This window comes from Staurois parvus, unplaced genomic scaffold, assembly GCF_062004578.1.
Source record: "Staurois parvus isolate SC_StPar_1 unplaced genomic scaffold, SC_StPar_1.0 ptg000151l, whole genome shotgun sequence".
NCBI classification, from domain to species: domain Eukaryota; kingdom Metazoa; phylum Chordata; class Amphibia; order Anura; family Ranidae; genus Staurois; species Staurois parvus.
This window is the reverse complement of record NW_028317947.1, coordinates 18,192,341-18,214,280: the sequence shown is the minus strand read 5'-3', so window position 1 is coordinate 18,214,280 and position 21,940 is coordinate 18,192,341. Positions and strand designations below refer to the sequence as shown.

Here is a 21,940-nt window from a genome sequence, read left to right as displayed (position 1 = left end):
AGGAGAAGTCATGAAAGGTCATACCCATGGATTGTCACAGCCATGCTTATGTCCCAAAAAAGTGTGAAGTGCAAGATTGAAATCTGTCGCACTCCACCCAAAACAGAGACCTGGGGTAAAGTTCCACATGTATGGTTCTGGTTAACCACGTGCCCTCTGGATGATTTGCCACCCTTCCTGACCAGGCCATTTTTTGGTGCTGCGTTATTTTAACGGACAATTGCGCAGTCATGCAACACTGCACCCAAATGAAATTTACGTCCTATTTTTCCCCACAAATTGAGCTTTCTTTCTGTGGTATTTGATCGCCTTTTTGCGCTTTAAAAAAAAAAAAAAAAAAATGTAAATTTTTGACTTTTTGCATTTAACCACTTGCCTACTGGGCACTTATACCCCCTTCCTGCCAAGGCCACTTTTCAGCTTTCAGCGCTGTTGCACTTTGACAATTGCACGGTCATGACCCATATAATATTTTTATAATTTTTTTTTTTTTTTTTACACAAATAGAGCTTTCTTTTGGTGGTATTTACTTGCCGCTGAGTGTTTTATTTTTTGCGCTATATAAAAAAAAAAAAGTTTTTCTTTGTTTTCTATCATTAACTTTAGCAAACCGGTAATGTTTCTCCTTCACGGATGTGCGTGATGAGTTGGCACCGATAGGTGGCACTGATGATGCTGCACTGATGATCGGTGCGATCCATCCTCTGACAATTTCCGGTTATCGGCAGTACTTTCCTCAAGCTGTGACAGCATGAGGAAAGTGCAGCCAATAACAGACAACTGTATTTACCTGGTGATCTGCTGTGTCATTGGACACAGCTGATCATGTGGTAAAAGGCTGCTGTGATTGGCCTTTTACCACATCACATGATCAGCTGTGTCCATAGGATACAGCTATCACGGAGATCGCATTCTAGGAGGTTGTCATATGACGCCCCCCCAGAACTGGACAACTGCGCTGTAGCTATAATTCGGCTATAGCGCGGCTGGCAAGTGGTTAAACATGTCTAGTAGAAATTTTTTTTTCAAAAAATCAAACCATCATAAATTTAGGCCAAAATGTTTTCTGCTACATGTCTTTGCTAAAGAAAAAAAAAAAATTCCAATACGTGCAAATTAATTGGTTTACATGAATGTAATAGTGTTTACAAATGGAGGTATAGATACTGGGATTTTTAATTTTTACTGGTAATGGTGGCGATCAGCGACTTATAGTGGGTCTATGGAGGGCATTCTGGCACTGGGGATATCAGTGACACCATGTCAATTCCCCCTCAGTGACACCAATATAGTGATCACTGCTAATAAAAAGCAGACACTGTACTAATGGCACTGGGCAGGAAGGGGTTAACATGTGAGGCAATCAAAGGGTTAACTGTGTGTTTTACTAGGAGCTGTGTGTGCGCTTCACTGTAAGCACACTGCATTGCATGGCTGGGACCCGGTGATGTACAGCACACCGCTGCTGCCCTGTAGCAGTAGATCTGCTATGGGGTGGCGCTAAAGAGGTTAATGATTTAAAACTTACTGCGTCCCCACACTGTATTGCACTGACGATCTCTGGTTTTACATCGGCCTCCGTAACATCGACCCTGTTGGACAAATATATTTTAAGACAAGTAAAAATGTGCATCCAAACTTATTTTTATTCTTTTACATTAATGTACAATGATGTGCATTCCCATTGTGCTGAAATAACTGACTAGAACTACAAAGTGCAAGGAGATGTTGGAAAACTTCTGTAACATAAAGTCGAACTATAGACTTTGAAACATCTACCTGATCTTTCTAGGAATATCACCCATGGGCATACTGCAGTCCACACTTCCAGAGAGGAGGCGCTAGCCTGGCTGTGCAGGGTGCCTTCTTAGATCCCATATCCCAAAAAGGCTTCTTCAGCCCTAGTGATGATATCACGGGGGCAAAAAAAAGGTTTCTGTGCTTCAGGGACAAGGTAAACAAAATAACTTCTGCCCATAGAAACCGGACACTGACAAAACCTTTGCTGGGAATGCCCTCCCATAACCCCACAAACTCCTCGACATTTGGTAATGTTATTAGGTGATGGATCATTTCTTCTCTGGAGAAGTTTCTTCACCATTACACTTTAAATTTTCACATTCCCAGCAAAGCTTTTTCCAGCGTCCAATCTGAAGGTAGCCAGAAATAGACATGTATACATGGAAATAGCGGCGCCAGACCAAAAGATAAGAGTCCAAATTCATTTATTGGTATTGTGCTAAAAGACATCCCCTGAACCCAGTAAAGGACCTATTCAAGCCTATGTGTTGCGGTAACACAGGTTACTATTCATTTTGAATGGCACCCCAATACACCTAGCTAGCACACAAATGTGAACCAGCTGTGTGGTGTGGTAAAACAAAAAAAAATTGCTGCAGGTTAGAGAACCCTACATAATGGTACAAATAGGCTGCCCTATTGGCTCCACATTAACACATAAAATACCACCCAACACTAAGAGTAGAGGGATAGGACACAGTGGAAAGGTTCGACTAGCCAAACCTCATATCAAAGACTTTCCTTTCATTTGGTTGCTTAGACATTAAAGAAAAGTCCTGCATGACAACCATTTGCTATACAATATATCTCTACAGGATTTTCTAAACCCTTCCCACTACCCCAGGCCAAAACCACTAGAGCCAGAGTTCTGCTTTAACATTATGGAAATACAAAGACAGCGGGTTATAACACATTGATAGCGTTGTCCATCACCTGCTCGCTGTCACAGAAGTATCCGTCCTGTTTGTGGAGATTGGGTGGGCACTGTGCAGACAAACATACAGAATGATGGTCAGTACAAATCTCAGAATGAATGAAATAATCTGAACAGAAACCTTGCTGTAGTTTCTAATGGCAAAACTGATTAGACCAATGAGATGAAACCTGTATGGAGAGAAATCTAGAGAAACAAGTGTGCGAATCAGAAGTCCTGACTGCACTCTGACCCACATGACAGCAATATACTGTATTTCTCTTGGTCCAGGTTTCCCTTCAACAGTTTGTCTCATTTTCTTTAAACAAGACAAACAAATATTTAGTTTCATCACTTCCTAGAGTAGCACTAAACTCATGAACAAAAATGTAATATATTGCAGTTTACCCGTCCTTACACGTGTGTTCTTTTTCAGGATACGAACATTTGCAGCAAGTACAGAAAATACCTGTTGGTCTTGCCAAAAATGCAGCTTCTTTGGCACTTCCTGCGAGCTGAACTGAAATCAAAAATGTCATCTTTCTTCTGTAAAGTACTAATTTCCCCATCCTGCATACAATGGAGATAAAGCAGACATGTTTGAAGACCCAGCTGGAGTTGGCTGCCTTGGCTCAATCCATAGGTACAGTGCAGGAGTGAGAGTGGCCCCCTTAGGACAAAACGTGTGTTATCAGAAGGTGAAAATAAGGGAACAAAAAACTAATGCAGCTACCACTTCTAAGGACTAGTAAGCTGCAATACATACATAATGCTTTTTTTGGTTTAGATGTGCTTTAAAATGAAACGTCCTGGGATAAAGCCACACAGTGTCTGCTGTTATTGCTACTAGCCAGTAAAAAAGAAAAAACTGTGTCCTTGGTGTCACGTTGTTGCTTGACTCCCTTGACTTTGGGGACTAATTCATACTCCGATGCTCCAATCTTTTACCAATGAGGGTGCCTCAGTGGCCCTTAGGTCACGCTTATTTGGAAGGGAGTAGAGGCAGGGCGTAACCTTGATGTCAGGGAAGCTGAGCCCATTGTAATAAACCAAAACTTGTTAAGAGGAGCTCACAGAAGAGCACTCTAAAATGCTCCACTTCTACATTGTGGTGTGATGAATGCACCAAATTCAAAATAAAATAGCAGTAGTTGGTCTTCAGTCTCTCCACTTTCATAAGATACAAACTCTCTTGGCGTACAGGGAGAAACTGGCATGGGCAGATTTTGCAAGTGTGTCTTGCCTGCATTCTACAAGTGGCACAGCATGAGCCGAATCCAGGTACAAGTTCTAGACAAGTACATGAATTTGGAGCATTCTGCACTACTTTTAGAATGCATAAGAGACACTTTACAAAATCTGTGCCAGTCTCCCTGAATTCCGGGGTATATCATTTTCTGGCTTAAAAGGTCAGTTACCAATAGATACAAAATGTATGTGATATATCCCACAAATGTGGACAGAACAGCTTAGCCATTCCTCCAGCTGCTGTCCTGGGGTGGAAAGACTAAACATCACCAGGGTTCATAGGACGACTCTTACCACACTGGAGTCTCCTGGACATGTTTCTTGCACATCGCATTCATTAACAGCCCCACGGCAGACGGTTCCTCGAGGCTCATACTGTGAACATGAACAAACAAATCACTAGTGATGTCATCATAACAGAAACTTTATAAACAGGTAATTAACAGTGAAGCACTGGGACAGTCCTGGAGTTCTGCAAGACTCAAGGCCTCCTGGTTGAAGGAGGAGCGAATAGATGTGAATGTGGATGCAATGAATGTACACATAGCGCTTGGAGTAGACAAAATGTAAAATGTCAAGGATAAATAGTATTACTACATGACAGATTAATTGTAAACCCGAAGCCTGTATATTAATATACTGTACACAGGTCAGCACCTGAGTGTGGATGATGGCCTTTCACCATTACACCCCCCCCCCCCCCAAATCTATGTCATCTTACTACCTCATGTTCCATGGCATTAAAAGCAGTTGTAGCGCTCCTTCCATGTATTCCCTTGGGCCAGTGCCAATTGGCATATTGCTCATGGCTGGGGCAGAATAAAGGAAATTCCTCTTATGCAGCCATGTGATAACAGGGTATGTAAGCCAACATTACTACTACTGTACATAAAATGTAAAATGGCAGCCAGCATGACCCATATCTCTGAATGAATTCTTACATGCTGGTAATATTTAGCAACCCTGCAACTGGTCACAGCTATAACCTGTACACCCTCCTTACCCGACATCGGCGACAACACAGACCATCGCTACACATGGCGTCATGGCTGAGGGTACACTTCTTGCAGCAGTTTCCAGCTCCAGTCCTGTTACATTCCTGTAATCCACAATACAGACAGAAGTCATGGATACACAGCTAAAGTACTTTCAACTAAACAAAAGCTACTGCCAGAGACGTTCCAGCAGGAGCCAAAGCTAGCAGGTGTTATACCCATGAATCTTCTTCATAGCCCTCCTCCTAACATACTGTCCAGTACAGCATTACCTTTTCCCTTCCAACCTTCCCTGGATAAGTTAAAGCTGCATTTCAGTCAATGGATGTGGTCATCACAGGCAAAGAGGAACTGCTGTGGATGCATTTTGTGTTTTACCTGGCTTCACCTGGATTAGACAAAGTAAATGTCCACTCGATAGCAGACCCCACAAAGTGTGAATGGTTACTCATCCTATGCTCTCCTGCTGCCCCAGCCCATTACAGCAGCACCTGCCCAGTCTGTGCACCCTCCCTAGGCAGCAATTTGGTCTGATTATTGACCAGGCCAAAGGAGCTGAGCACTGCAGAAAGCATGGGTGAGTGGCTTTCTCCATCCCTGGAAGTAGCTGAGGCAGAAGAGTGTGGCCCCTAGTATGTGTATTTTTTTTACACACACTCTCTAAAGGAACACTTTGAAAACCCATCGGATTTCAATAGGGAAAAATATGCTGGAAATCTATACTGATATGGACTGGGTTATGTGTTAGGAACGTAAGGATGCCCCAACATTTGTAGGTTGATAATTTTCATTTCCATTAGAGGACTGAATTCAAAGACACCCCAAAAATCAAAGTGAAAAAATTATCCAGCAGACTAGTCCATTTTGCTGAAATCTCATTGCAGCAACTCAAAATGGTCCTCAGTAGTTTGTATGGCCCCCACGTGCTTGTATTCATGCCTGACAACATCAGGGCATGCTCCTAATGAGACAACGGATGGTGTCCTGGGGTATTTCCTCCCAGATCTGGACCAGGGCATCACTGAGCTCCTGGGCAGTCTGAGGTGCAACCTGGCGGTGTCAGATGGACCAAAACCTGATATCCCAGAGGTGTTCTATTGGATTTAGGTCAGGCGAGTGTGGGGGACCATTCAATGGTATCAATTCCTTCATCCTCCAGGAACTGCCTGCATACTCTCGCCACGTGAGGCCGGCCATTGTTGTGCACCAGGAGGAACCCAGGACCCACTGCACCAGCATAGGGTCTGACAGTGGGTCCAAGGATTTCATCTCGATACCTAATGGCAGTCAGAGTGCCATTGTCTAGCCTGTAGTGGTGTGTGTGTTCCTCCATGGATATGCCTCCCCAGATCATCACTGACCCACCACCAAAATGGTCATGCTGAAGGATGTTACAGGCAGCATAATGTTCTCCACGGCTTCTCCAGACCCTTTCACGTCTGTCACATGCTCAGGGTGAACCTGCTCTCATCTGTGAAAAGCACAGGGTGCCAGTGGTGGTCCTGCCAATTCTGCTGTTCAATGGCAAATGCCAATTGAGCTCTATGGGGCCAGGCAGTGAGCCTGGGGCCCACTAGAGGACATCGGGCCCTCAGGCCACCCTCATGAAGACTGTTTCTGATCGTTTGGTCAGAGACAATCACACCAGTGGCCTGCTGGAGGTCATTTTGTAGTGCTCTGGCAGTGCTCATCCTGTTCCACCTTGCATTAAGGAACAGATACCGGTCCTGCTGATGGGTTAAGGACCTTCTATGGCCCTGTCCAGCTCTCCTAGAGTAACTGCTTGTCTCCTGGAATCTCCTCCATGCTCTTGAGACTGTGCTGGTAGATACAGCAAACCTGGCTATAGCACGTATTGATGTGCCATCCTGGAGGAGTTGGACTGCTTGTGCAACCTCTGGCTAGGGTGAGTGTCACTACTGGTAGCACGAGGCGAATTTTGTTGTTACGCATATAATTTCCTCTTTTTCAATCTGGTTGTACTGAGATTTCTATAACGTGGACTAATTACAATTCTGAGCTGCATAGACAATAGCATTCATAAATGGAAGGGTGTAATAGGTGTCAGTGATGTACTCACAGCAGGAGAACCGCAGTCACATTCCTCCCCCACTTCTACAAATCCGTTCCCACAGGATGGAGGGTCCAGCAGCTGTGAGGGGAAATGGAACACTGTGATAATGGGAGTGGATGGCAGAATACATAACAATGGGGCTAAAATAAAACAAACTATCTGTACTGCCCAGAGTAGCCAGCTGTCATCTTTGACGTTTAAAAGGTGACAGATGGAAACTTCACAGCTCTGATATATGGATGAATTGTATAAATACACATAATCACATGGACTTTGAGGCTTCGCTTGCATCTTACACACCTTTTTACCCTTGTCAAAAAATGTAATTCCACAAAGTGACCTCAACAGGGCCACTTTCCTCACTTTGACCTTGCTTCAGACTCCAGTGCTGGGGGTACCAATGGTCAGAATACTATAAAGATGATTAGTATACTATAGTGTTACATCAATGTCAATGTTCCATATGGAATAAGAAAAGGTGTTGAAGGAAAGCAATCTGGAACAACCACACTTGCAGATATGTACTAGTGAACAGATTTCATTTTTTTTCAGTTTATACCCACTGCCTCCTCATAAACTGGCATTTCATATTGACCTGGTGGGTGGAAGGGGGGTGGAGGGAAGGCCAGTATAGGGGTGTGAGAAATTAGTTAGACCTAGTACTTTGCTTGTTAATTGGGACTTTGCATTGGACTAAGGCCATCAATGTTAGACCAGCACAGGTTTTGTGGGTGGGTTTTGTGTCAGCATACACACACTGCTATGTGAACAGAAACACCACCACATTCCATGTCATTATAAATATATAACATTGCAGTCCTTTGCTTTGTACGATGCTCAATCAGCACCAGCCGTCAGGCTTGACAAGTCAGCACTCTACCTTAAGGGGTTTATTAAATAGGCACCTCCCTCCTCCATTTTGCAGAAACAGGCGGTATTCATCAGTACTGCAGCGGGAAAACTTCTTGGGGAGGTAGTACCTGTAATGAGAGAATAAAGTTAGGCAGAGACAAGAAGGAGAACATGAAGTCTGGACAAACAGAGTTAATGGCCTCCGCAAATTTATTAATTGATAAGCAAACTAGTTTGTAAGGACAACAGCTTTACATCCACTCCATTTTTTTTATACCTAAACTAATAATAAAAGGGCCATCCAAAACTGATATTTTCATTATATGTAGACACTGGTGAATGCCAGGTGCATACACATAAACACCCCTGAATCCATTTGTGTTTGTTGAAAGAATTCCCTGAAATGTGTTTTTGAAGACTTCCAGGGTAACTTCCACAACTACTTTCCTTAAAGCAAAACTCTTGCTAATGAAAAAAACAAAAACATACATATCAATTTACATCTTTATTTATACAAAATTATTTAAAAAAAGATTGGAGTATAATAGAACAAATAAAGATGTATATTGATATGTATGTTTGTTATAGGCGTCATGCCTCTTTGAGCACCTCTGAGGAGGAGACGACGACTAGTCTCGAAACGCGTCGAGTGCAACACCTGCATGACCCATTTTCCACCATCAGTATTAAGTTATACATCCTTTGACAGTCACCGCCATAATCCATGTATTTCAATTTGTCATGTCTTTTTTAAGATTGTTTAAATAAAACTGAGTGTTCTGTTTTAATGGTTTATTTATTAGTTATTAACTTACAAGCCTGTGCCTTCAAAGTCCCACCAAGTAGAGGACCTTTCCCTCTTCTTTTGCCTCTCCAATGAACCACTAGTATCTAAAGAAAATCCCTCGTTTACATGTATTCCTGCCCTATTTGTGGGCATTTTTATTGTTGAGCAGTAGCAGTGCTTTGTTGCGCCCCACTGTCTCTTGCAGTAGGGCTGAGCCCGCATTGCGAGCCTCAACTGCTCATTTAGTCTAGGGGAGAGTTTTTGCACTTTAACAGATTCTCTACTCCCTGGCACATGGCGCTCCATCAATGGATTGGCCCCCCGGTGTCATCACATCCAGTGCAGGGCTTTGGACACTGGTCTTAATGGTGTCAGGATATTCGACTACTGGAGCATGGAAGAGAGGATGCTGCAGGGAGCAGTCTAGTAGGGTGGTGAGTGGAGGATTAGATAAGTAAATAATCTTTTCTCTGTCCTCTAGACCTAAAAGAACAATTGACCCTTACAGTGCAGGCACAGCCCAATGGCAAGGGATCATGATTAAGCTTCCCATAGTTGGGCTCTCATGAACCCTCCTATTGGACACTAAAGGGCCCCTTACTATAGTGCTAGAACAAGAGTGAGGTGTGAAAGGGGTGGACCAGATCCCAACATTTTCTGCAAAAATCATAATCGGTTTAAAAAAAAATCCCTTGGAGTTTTGAGGCACCTGAGCTGCTCCTGCATTCACATAAAGGTCTCTGCAGGCCTGCTATTACTGCATTTAGAAAAGTTATTCTACTGACAGGTCCACTTTATGGGATGGAAAAACTTAATTATGCTAATTTCTACCATCAGATTTCCTTGCTAATGTAAGTCATAGTACACTTACCCAGTGTCCTCCATAATACAGCCCAGCCACTGATCCGGACAGCTGCACTCACCTGCAATGGAGAAGCCATGTTATCACTGCCCTGCCCACCAGCAGCAGAAACGTTAAATCCATGCCAAGGCCCGGACATCTGAGTGAGATCTTACCGGCAGCCATTCGGGGTTTATTGTACATCATGCCCAGGTTTTGTCCCAGAGTCTGTGCCAGTGTCACTGCCATGGCAGCAATGCTTCCATACTACAGAATGCAATAGGGACAAAGAAAAATCATTTCACGTGATTTCAAAATAAGATCTTTATAGGTTTTGTACGATATCTGCAGTTTCAGTTAAAAAAAACAAAAAAAAAAACACACAACTGACTGCCAATACTGGCTCTTGATGCATGTCCCTCGCACCACTGGAAGATTACCGCTGCATGGGTATGAAGGAAGGGCAACAGACTTCAGATTTCAACTAAGAGAGCAGCCAGCAGCACAAGGGCCACCTTGCACTGAATGTTCTGTCCCTTGAGCGGACTTTTTTTTTCGTTTAAACTAAAATCTTAGGCTTTAACCTCTTGGTAAGAAGAATATAGGATGGGGCAGGTTTAACGGCCTTCCCAAACCCTAAAACCTCCATAAATTAAAAAAAAAATAGCAAGTCCGTCTCTATACTTCTCCAATATAGTATAAAAGTGACAAATACATTTTAGTCATAAAGAAAAAAAAAACAAAAAACGAACAGCATGTCCATAATATAAAATTGGTCCTGCCTAAACAAATGTTGCCATGGCAACAGACCGAATGCTCCACTGCTTCCCGATTGGTTGTTTCTTATGCGCAGAGAGACTTTCTATCAAATGTGGGTAAGAGAAACGTCGTAACGTTTGTACAGCGGAGATGGCACAGTTTTCAAGACACGACCTCTCTGGAAGCCCGATAGACCTGCAAACCCTTTCAGATTACTAAAAAGCATACAATTAAATGAACAAAAGGAAATCCTGGATATTTTGAAGCACAAGACTGCCAAATTGCCGCACATTAAATAAATCATATGCTGTATAAATGTTTAATAAAGCATATGAGATGTAATTGTTGTGCAGTGTGGTGGAACAAAGGGAAATCTGGAGCGGATAGTTAAAACTTGCTCCAGTCATCCGTGTAAAGCAGGTAACAGCTGGCAGAGGCTTTGTAAGCAAGTACCCAGATAAATGACATGTTCTTGCACATACAGCACCATCTAGTGGTTACAAAGCTGCACAACAACTAGGCTCCCAACACTTGCGCCAAAATTATTATGATACAGGATTTATATAGCGCCAACAGTTTGCGCAGCGCTTTACAATATAAGGGACTCAGTACAATTACAATACAGTTCAGTACAGAAGGAATAGGAGGGCCCGGCTCATGGAGCTTACAATCTAAAGGAAGGGGGAGGTGATACAAAAGGTGATAGCTGCGGGGGATGATCTGGTGGAGGTGATTCAAGTACAGTTCTTAGGTGGAGGTGGGAAAGGCTTCCCTGAAGAAGTGGGTTTTCAAAGATCGCCTAAAGGCAGACAGGGTGGGGGCTGACCGGACATACTGTGGTAAGGAGTTCCAGAGGATGGGAGAGGCTCTAGAGAAGTCCTGGAGGTGAGCGTGGGAGGAGGTGATGAGGGAGCTAGAGAGGCGGATATCATGGGAGGAGCGGAGTGGGCGATTTGGGCGATATCTGCGGATGAGGTTGGTGATGTAGCTAGGGGCAGTGTTGTGGATGGCTTTGTATGTTGTAGTTGGTATTTTGAATTTTATACATTGGGTTAGTGGAAGCCAATGACAAGATTGGCAGAGAGGGGCAGCAGTTGCTAATCGGTTGGTAAGGTGTATGAGTCTAGCAGCAGCATTCATAATAGATTGAAGGGGGGATAACTTGTGTAACGGTAGACCAATGAGGAGGGAGTTGCAGCAATCGAGGCGGGATATAACTAAGGCATGGATAAGTTGTTTTGTGGTGTCATTGGCCAGGAAGGGGCGGATTTTGGAAATGTTCCGGAGCTGGAGGCGGCAGGATTTAGCCAGTGAGTGGATGTGGGGCCCAAAGGAGAGGTCAGAGTCTAGGATCACACCTAGCACCCTGGCATGAGGGGAAGGATCAATGGTAGTGCTGTTGATCTTAATGGTAAGTCATCAGTGGGGGATCGGGGGGGAGGAAATATTACAAGCTCAGTTTTTGAAAGATTGAGTTTGAGGTAGTGGTGTGACAGCCATGCTGATATGTCGCTTATAAGGCCTCATGTACACTGCTGCTCCCAAACAGACGTTTTTGGGGCTTGTGGAGTTTTTTTTGCCAAAGCACCTGAACACACCTCAATACAAGTCTATGTGCCCATGCACAATTAGGGGGTTATTTACTAAAACTGGAGAGTGCAAAATCTCGTGCAGCTCTGCATAGAAACCAATCAGCTTCCAGGTTTTATTGCCAAAGCTTAATAGAACAAGCTGAGGTTAGAAGCGGATTGGCTGCCGTGCATGGCTTATACCAGAGTTTAGAGGCAGTAAAATGCTCCTCTCCTGAATGCAGGAGATTCATGTTCAGAAGAGTTTTAGCAGAAAAATGCTCGACATGTAAAAAATGTGTGTAAACGTGTTAACGTGAGGCACATTTAGCGATTGAGCGTTCATTTATTTCGATGTCCAGAATAAAATGATTATCGTGGCTGGTTAGCCAAAATGAACGGCCAAGTGCTTGACGTGGCTTCATGCAGTACAAGCGTTCACAAGCATTTTGCTGCTGCCAGGGGAAAGGCATCCAGGGAGTTGGTTAAGAGTGCCCAGTATGCATGAACCCTAAGGCACCTTTCTGGTCAATGAATAAGAAACCTCAGCTACCTCATGTGAGCTAAAGCCTTGGCAAAGATGACATTGAGGGCTTTATTTACTAAAACAGTCTCTTATGATATGAAAGGTGTACAGCACTGCTGGTAGTCATACAGGGGGTTATTTACTAAACCTGGAGACTGAAAAATCAGGCTCATCTCTGCATAAACACCAATCAGCTTCTAACCTCAGCTTGTTCAGTTAAGCTTCGGCAATAAAATTTGGAAGCTGATTGGTGTTTATGCAGAGAGCCTGATTTTGCACTCTCCAGGTTTAGTAAATAACCCCTTGTATGACTACCAGCAGTGCTGTAGACCTTTCATATCATAAGAGACTGTTTTTAGACAGATAAACCCTGAGCAGTAGGGACTGGGTGTGCAAGCTGAAAAGGCTTCATTGGTATCACACTACTCAGCCCTCTGGGTCCTGTTCAACTTTAGTAGGCCAATACACACTTTGATCAACAGAAACAAGCTCTGATGAAGGGGGCCCTTTGAACCCCAAAACATGTTGGCTTTTTTCTGGTAAGAGTTTGCTCAAAAACCACACACATCAAGTCCAGATTTAATTTTTTTTCAAAGAGCCAACCTTCAGCCATTACTACTGGGACAGCGGCCCAAGAAGAATCATTCCCTCTGGACTGCTTATGGCCTGACTGAGGACACCTACTGCTTGAAGAGATCCACGCCCCACACCTTTCTTCTAGGCTCCTGTCTAGTAGACACAGTGTGAGACAGGACAATCCCTAAGCCACAACCTCTGTGCGGCACTGCAGAGCACAAAGTATGTATTGAGCCAAGATGGCTGCCCTCGTGTATACATACAACTACAAGCTTTACATAGAAATAGGGCTTTTAAAATATGAACACGTGTCTAAAGCATTATTTATAGCAAGCTGATCTCGCCAACTGAGATACACCTGTGGAGACACCATCCCACCTCTAAAATGGGATTTTTTTTTTTTATTCTTAAGCCTAATAGCTTGGGAATCCACTTGATTTGGTGAGTGTGGGTGAAAATTGATTTATCACAGATGATGTGAGCATGCTGGAAAATGTATATAATTTTTCATCACTTTGGAGCACCGGACTTTTATTTGGGACTTATTTGGACTTTTCGTTATTCATTTTTTAATTTATAAATTAATTTTTTTTGCGCTGTGTTTTATTATATTATTTTGATGTGTTTTCATCTTTTGAACAGCAGTGTTTATTAATGGTGGTTTATTTCTTTGGCGCAAGTTTTTTAAAAATTTCTTGATCTCTGTCAGAAAAAATATTGAGCTAAACCCGAGTGAAAGGCATGTCTGTGCTTCTGGGGGAGAGGGGCAGTAATGTGAACCTGTTACTTAGCCCTGCCATGGACAACAACCAGGTTTAAAGACATTACCGTTCCTCTCTGAAATAGGTAACATGAAGTCAGCCTGCAGTCCTTTCATTTTAATTTCTCTCCTCTCAGCCTCCAGTCCCTCTCTCTGTACTACAAATAGATCATTTTATTCTTTTTGAACAGTTACATAAATTAGTGCGTAGCTACGTGATGAAATGAGAAGGTAGTGGAGCATGAACATGTGTCCAGTCAGCTTTGAATTAAACTGGACTAGGTACTGTAAAGGAAGAGCAGACGGGAAAATAAAGAACACTGACCTCTATCAATCCTCCAGCTTTGGTCGGAGAGCAGATTCCACCGAAATAGGCTGCCCCACTATGACTGCTTTTAAATGTGCGTCCTCTAAAAAGGCAAGAAAACAAGAATTACTGAAGAGTTGTGGGTGAGAATGAGGCCTGGCTGAAAGCAAGTTGGCATGTTAAGTTCATTTCTATACATTGGACAGGGATTGCTGCTTACTGGTGAAATCACTAAATACAAGAAACATTTCAGCTGCTTTTCCCACAATAGGAGAGCAGCTAATATGCAGTCCAGGACCACATACACCTCGATTTATTTTAATTAATTGTCAGAGGATTGAGGAATCACTTATGGGGATGAGCACGTATGCCTCTAGCAGCGTGAGGTTCTTTTTAATTTGTTTAAAAGCACGGTTTCTATAGGAAACAGCGGTGGACCAAAGTGCCATATGTGACGATCGCGGCATCAGACCCCAGCCCTTCTTACCAAACTTGTGACCGAAGGACTAGCCAATCGAAAACCGCGCTGTCACGTGCGTAACAATGCCACGCCCAGCTGCACCCTGCACAAAGATTTTCCAGCTAATGGACCACAATCTGTGTACTTGCAGCCTGGGAGCAATTGTTACTGGGTCAGGTAATTACGCAATTAACCCTTCACACTGCCACCACCTCCTTTTTGTACAGAGAAAGAGTAAACTTGGCAATATCAGCAATAACACTCTGATGTTTGCATAAGCGTCGGTATACCACTGTCACCGCAGGCAGCGATATACCGAAGTTTAAAACACACACAGTAGTGCTCTTCAGAGGCAGGGGTTCTTAGTTTGCATTAAAGAGCTTTAGAAACAGGTCACTCAACAGAGAGGGAGGGTGGATATCGGAGGAATCTGATTTGGGAGAGAGAGACACAAGATGGAGGGGTTTGGAGCAAATGGATGACCGCGTCCATCTCTGTGTGCACGATTGCTACACCATCAGCGTCAAGCAAGGATCAGGTCATAATTGTAGGGCTGAAGTGAAAAGTTTTAGTATGAGCAGATATCTACCTACAGGTCATTCTCAGAGAGATACCGTATCTACCTTTCTGCAGCCACCCTGTCAGCCTCATTCAAGTCAGCAAAAGGAACACTAGTTCTGGATGTTTGCACTGCTACATCCTCCATCACAAATCAGCTTTTAAACAAGTGACAATAGGTGCCAATGTATCTCTTACACAATTGACAGTAGTTCTCATTTGACACCCTATTGTCCCCCCCCCAAAAGATGAAAGAAGATATATATATTGGCAGTGGCAGACAGTTTCTCCTTATTTCTTTTCAGTTTGTAATTAGATTTGTTCATTGATGCGGATAATGTGTTTCCCCCATAAAGATGTGGATAATGTGTTTCCCCCATAAAGCGAACTTAGGGTGGAGATATCCCATGTAATCACATTGCAGACCATCACCATTCCAGGTAATCGGTGCGGAATGCCATAAAAGTAAACATAACAACAAAGCTGGTAATGTCGTTTACAATAAAGAAAACAATTATTGTGCATGATTTGCCTTTTACCCAAGATGTTTGTTAACTCTGATCTACATTAATGAGGCGCAGAGCGTTACAAAGAATCATTCTCTTTTTCACTTCTTTCTCCTAGTCACATTTTTACTTTGATATAACGAGATAGAAAGTATAGGAGGGAAATGCATTGTGGGACAAAGGACATATGACGATTGTGTGTGATGGGAAGTGAAAACAAATGACGCATTTATAGGCTAGAGGGCCCAGTGCTTTAGCACTGCTCCAAACCCGAGTGTTTTGCCTCCTGGCACTACTGATACTAGACAGGGCCGTGTTTACCACAAACGCCAGTGCCCCAGGAAACCCTATAGTACAAAGCTAAGAGTGTCTTTCTTGCTTTGACTTTTGGAAATGTAGTTATGAAAGGAGGAGGGGGTAAGGATGCTACTTAGAAGAGTCATAAGACTCCCTGTAGCATGCAGTCATCTCTGCTCTATTATCCCGCATATTATTTGGTATGTTGTACTGTTCAGTAAAAGCTCATTATTCGTTGCAGGCCACTTCCCATTGCCAACATACATTCTTGTTTGAAATTCTGTCATAATAAAGAGCTTTTATCTCCCCTTTGGATTGATCTGTAACCCTGTGTGGATTATGGTTTACTTATGCCTGTTTTATCCGCTACTCTTGTATATTTCCTAAATAAAATAAAATTATTCATTGTTTATCGAGGTAATGCACAAGGTTTGTGCGCTCTTTCTTTTATCCCCTTCTACAATAATAAATCACATAACATGGTTTGTGTCAAAAAGAAGTAAAGCCTGTAGAATAGGGCTTCCCCTATCCTTGTGAGCAAGCCAGGAATAGTGAAACTCATCAAGGAAGGTTGGTTCTGGGTTGGAGACATTGCTGCATGCAGTCAATAGGTTAAAAAAAATATTGCAAAAAGAGCTTAGTGGAGTTCGGCTGACATTCTTTCATATTTTCTGTAGAATAGCCTCTCATCGATCACTTGTGCCTAGGGCAGCATGCTGGCTAGCAGGAGCAGAGTATAAGAATGCAATGCGGGTAGCAGGCTGCAAGTAAAAGCCAGATGGTACATGCTGCAGACTAATTTCAGTGGTCAGAGAAGTACTGACAAATAGTATAAGAGGTCTAAGATGTGCCTCCTTTTTTGTAAGGCCAGTACTCTTCCCTTGGACGACTGTAAGAGGAGAGCACCAATGAAGATCCTCTTTACTCATGATAACAGACCTGAGAACGAATTTCTGATGGGGAAAAAAATCTTGGAGTGTGGGGTAGGGGACAAATCTCTGATTCAGAGGGAATGCAAACTCTAGGAGAGCAGGAGAACTGAATCTATCACTGAGAATGGAAAAAAACAGATACATGTACCCTTCTACATGTACATATGAATCCTGCCCTACTGTAGTGTTCAGATTGAAGTACTGTATATAAATCTGAAAGGGTGCCATCTAGGGATCATTCATCCATGACAATGATCCCTAAGATCATTATGATAGATAATGGTGGCTTTAAAATAAGAGTGGTACCCCTTACAGCCAACACAATGGCCCAAAGGTATTTAATTTGGGCTTAAAATGGGGCATTTACGGAACAAAATGTATCCCAAAATTATACCAAGAAGTGTCAGACTAGAGTAAGGCGATTATAACCACGGTTTAAAAATAAACGATCACCACTGGTTACCCATTGGTTGTTTGTAACTACCATGTACCAGTGCCGTTTGCTACTGCTGATTGTACTACCATTCTTGTCCTCTACAGAAATAGTACACTATCTAGTGTGCAATGGATATGGTATAGTACAATTCTAGAAGTGACTTGTCCGAGGTTCAGAAGATCCAAGGCACACTTCTGGATCTGGTAGGTAGGTTCAATGACCAGCCCAAAATTGATAAATGGCATTAGAATTCCTAAAGTGGACAAGTGCTCCAATAAAGTAAAGTCCACATGTTCACTGAGGGCCCCCTTCCCCATCTCAAAATGCTGCACAAGAATAAACACTGTGGATGAAAAAGTTAATTAATATGTCTAAGCCTAGTTAGGATAATGCTTAACCCTGGGTAGGATCATGCCTAACCCTGGGTAGGATCATGCCTCACCCTGGGTAGGATCATGCCTCACCCTGGGTAGGATCATGCCTCACCCTGGGTAGGATCATGCCTCACCCTGGGTAGGATCATGCCTCACCCTGGGTAGGATCATGCCTCACCCTGGGTAGGATCATGCCTAACCCTGGGTAGGATGATGTTAAACCATAGATAGGATCATGCCTAACCCTAGGTAGGATAATGCTTAACCCTAGGTAGGATAATAGGGAGTCCCAAGTGGCCCATATTTTGCAAAGACAATCCTATGCTGTGCTGGAGTATCACCTCATGAGACAGATTTGGGCTACCCAGTATTCTCCAGAATTCTGCAGAGGCTTAAGGAAAGAAATGTTATATCAACTAAACTACCCCCCCCCACCCCCACACACACACAGTTTTTTTCTTTTGTGCAGCGGTTTGAGAAGGTTGAATGGGGTCCATAGTAAGAAAGTGGACCTTGCTTGGAGTACAAGGTCCAGGTTAAATCCTGGCTCCTTTTGGTAAACATTTTTGGTTCTGAGGATTCTAGTACACCCCCACCATCCCAAATACAATACTGCAGTACCTTAAAATGAACCTGCTCTGGCCTGAACAGGTAACCATGTTGAAGTGCAGTGACACTACAATACACAGTAACTAGTTGGTCTTCAGTTTGATCATCATGCCCCAGTAGAGCCCTATGGTTCAGCAGTCTATGTTGTACAAAGGACTATGACTTCTCTTGAAGAAATGTTAAGCCATGCCCGCTTCTGGCTTTAAAAACTGCTCCCTGTCATTCAGCTTCAGCACCCACTAAGGTTCTGGCATTTGGCAGATAAGTCACGGGAGTGGGGCTTAATCTCAAGCCTTGTGAACAGCTTAAGCCTAGGATCCAAAGAGGGTTCCTCAGGGACCATTGTGAAGACTAACTCAAATATCTGAATGCACCACAAAGTTCTACACATCAACCCTATGGTTACCGCAGGCAGTTTTTAGGCCAGGACAGGTTCGCTCTGGAAGATTTTATGAGTAACATGGTTGAACCAAACTCCAGAGTTATGTACAAAGACTAGAAGTGACAACAGTGGGATGCTTAATGGATTATATAATAAGGTGCAGCTAACCCCAGTGGACTCACGAGAAGAGGTGAGTGGCATCGCTATGTTCAGGTATCTCTGTGCTTCGGTACTTCATGAAATCAGCCAGCACTTGCAGAGGGTCTTCACTCACTGCAATCCTGTCTCCTGCCGTCCAGGTTTCCATGGCGACCAGCACGATCCTGGTATTTAACTGCTCCCTGTAAATCTAAGAGGAGAAGCCGGGAATAAACCAGGGTGGGCTGGGGGAGCCACGGGAGGGGAAAGGAACTGGTGAGAGGAGCTTTACAGGTGTGAGGGGTGGGGGGGTGGAACACGGACAATCCCAGACTAGAACATCGGTTCAGAACTAACAGGGAGATGACAGTATACTGTACAGTCTACACTACCATTGCTGGGATTGTCTTCATTACTTATCTACATCCACCGATTCCTGAGGTTATCCAATCATCTTCAATTCAACAAAACAGGTTTAAAAATTAGGTAAATACCAAGCATGGTCGTACAGTATAATATCCTGTCAAAACTTAGAAATGGACATACACAATAAAATCTCTGGCATCTGTGTACCCATTCCTAAATACCAGGTATGAGCCACAATCCAGAGTCGGATACCCCATCCTGTTAGTAGAGCAGAGCGAATATCTGAAAAAGAGAGGAAGGCGCCTCTAAGTGCAGGACAGACAATTTATTGGTGAACGATAGATAAAACTGCACTTACAAGATAAATCGTTAAAACGACTCATCATGTGATGTATGAAGATCCAGGTGAGCAGATCTCTGCTGGACGGCTAGATGTCTCACCTGGATCTTAATACATCACACGATGAGTAGTTGTAACGACTTGTCTTGTAAGTGCAATTTATCTATTGTTCACTAATAAACTGTCTATACTGCACTTAGAGGCGCCTTCCTCTCTTTTTCTTTTTTACTGCATTAGTGCCTTGCTTCCACTCTAAGAAGAGCTGCCTCAGTGTTACTGCTCCTATCCATCCATCCATCCCTGATATCCATCTGGCACCTTTATCCTACAGCTACAGAGGTTGGGCTCTAACAAGCGCGCCCTATATAATATACATTTTCCAGAGCTAATATCAGTCTGTCACCCTGAGGAGCTGCAATAATTTGACTCTGACATGTCCCATTCCCTAATGCACCAACAGAAGAATGATCATAATTTGGTTATTACAGAAACTAGGTTATAAATGATTAAAGTGACACTAAAGCTTTAAACTTTTTTTTCTTTTTTTAATTAAAATAAAGAATTTTATACTTGCCGCTCTGTGCAATGATACTGCACAGAGCAGTCCCTTAACACTTCTTTAGAGATCCCTTGCCGGCACTATCCACATCGTCTCCCTGCGAGTGCCCCCACAACAAGCCCTGTGTTATGGGGGAACCAAGGCATGCAGGCTCCTGAGCCGGGTTGTGTGCTTTCATAGACACATGTCCCTCCTCACAGGATATGACTGACAGCTGCAAAGGCTTTTGGAACTTGTAGTTTTCCCATTCACAGACTACTGTGAATTAGTGACGCCACCGGGTAGGTGGAGCCCTACATGGCCAGGGGCGGACTGACCATTTGGAAACTTGGGCGCTGCTCAAGGGCCCGGGGTCAGTAGGGGGCCCCATGAGATGCCCCTGGTACCTTTTTCATAGGCTTTTTTGAGTTTGGGCAAGGACACAGGGGCCCCATGATCCCCTATTGCCCGGGGGCCCCATGAGTTGTCAGTCCGCCCCTGTACATGGCCACTCTTTTTTTCTTAAATTGTGACAGATATTGGGGGGAGAAGATCTCCCACTAGCTGTCACAACAGGAGGGAGCGGGAGCCAGTCCTTTTGTAACATGCTACACCCTGAAAACTTGATATTTTTTGGACAATTAATGAAAATTAAAAAGTAGACAGGTATAGCAAAAAGATACAATTTAGTCCAGGACAATATATACATATTAGATTTAGTGGATGAAAATTTGTGGTATGAAATTCTACATAGGGAACAGTCTAAAGCAACTGGACATGGACAATAGTGAGCACTCCTAAAAGTAAACTTAAAGGTTATCCCACCCCTGAGGAGTATGACATGCCTTTCAGGAAGTAGGAAGGGTTTGTCTGCGTCCCTGTTGCAGTATCACTTCCTGTCCCTTATGTATATTTCTGGACAGACTATATTAGATGTCCTTGCCACTGACTTGTATAATCTCACATTCAGCGCACCCGGGGAGCTTCACACTGACAATGGCAAACACAATGCAATATACAAGGCAATAGAATAAGCAGGCTATACTTACAGTGTCTGCTAAATTCACCACTGATTTGGCAAAACTACTTGTAAGACCCACAGACTGCCGCTGATCAAGCTGAAGGAAAGAAGGAATCAATACGATGATATCAAGGGTGTGGGGACCATTTCTGCTCTGCTGTAAATTGCAAATCTAAAACAGATTGTATTTTTTACTGCTCATCTAGAGTGGCTTATTTTACACATGGTGTCAAAATAATGTTTGATACATGTTCCTTGATGCCCACGAGGGGCCCCGTAAAGCGGGACTTTACCCATAACAACTTGATAAAAAACAATAAAATGTTCTTTAGCAAGGATCGTACATTCCACGTTAATAATTATGTAAATTACCTGCAGCATTGTTAAGGTTTCTGCTTGCTGGAGGCTGCCATTTTGTTGAAGCCAAGAGCCCCTGAGCAGCAGTAAATCTTTAGGCTGTCAGCAGATTGGCCTCAATGTTTTCAGCAGTGCCAAAAAAATGAGAGGATCTGATCATGTGCAGAGCAGGGTGAGACAGTGTATTACTGGATTTTAAACAGTATAGGTGCTTATTTTTAATGCTTTACATATCTATACCTGCAAAAGGGGCCAGTCAAGCTGGACTTAATTTTCTGACTAAAGTTCCACTTTAGCTACTGAAGCAGAAAGTGTATTGTGCCAGACAGAGCAATGCACATAAGTACCCAGCAAAGACTTTGTCTACCAGCAGACCTCCCAGAACATGTCTCTAGCCCAGTAAGGCAGTTTCTAAATTAATTACAGGCACCATTTTGAAGCTACTATTCGGGAATTTTGGCCCAAAGCAGAACACAAAACGCACTAACATTATGGGGTTTATTTACTAAAGCTGGAGAGTCCAAAATCAGACTCCCTTCTGTATAGAAACCAATCAGCTTCTAACCTCAGCTTGTTCAATGAAGCTTTGGCAATGAAACCTGGAAGCTGATTGGTTTCTA

General features: G+C 43.2%; 1 protein-coding gene and 1 long non-coding RNA gene across 2 annotated transcripts in view; one reads left to right on the top strand and one right to left on the bottom strand.

The window, feature by feature from the left end:
- Positions 1-3,586, top strand: part of LOC149464566 (uncharacterized) — a 40,902-nt gene extending 37,316 nt beyond the window's left edge. The window contains exon 3 of the long non-coding RNA XR_016312362.1: positions 3,150-3,586. This is a non-coding gene — a long non-coding RNA (uncharacterized LOC149464566). The remainder of the gene's footprint in view (positions 1-3,149) is intronic.
- ADAM11 (ADAM metallopeptidase domain 11) overlaps positions 1-21,940 on the bottom strand; it is an 86,612-nt gene that overhangs the window by 25,271 nt on the left and 39,401 nt on the right. The window contains exons 10-20 of the mRNA XM_089674567.1: positions 20,992-21,060; positions 18,743-18,909; positions 14,025-14,109; positions 9,687-9,777; positions 9,541-9,592; positions 7,911-8,010; positions 7,037-7,108; positions 4,965-5,060; positions 4,256-4,336; positions 2,734-2,784; positions 1,529-1,592 (exon numbers count right to left, since the gene is read on the bottom strand). Coding sequence (XP_089530693.1) covers positions 1,529-1,592; positions 2,734-2,784; positions 4,256-4,336; positions 4,965-5,060; positions 7,037-7,108; positions 7,911-8,010; positions 9,541-9,592; positions 9,687-9,777; positions 14,025-14,109; positions 18,743-18,909; positions 20,992-21,060 — 928 coding nt within the window. The remainder of the gene's footprint in view (positions 1-1,528; positions 1,593-2,733; positions 2,785-4,255; positions 4,337-4,964; positions 5,061-7,036; positions 7,109-7,910; positions 8,011-9,540; positions 9,593-9,686; positions 9,778-14,024; positions 14,110-18,742; positions 18,910-20,991; positions 21,061-21,940) is intronic.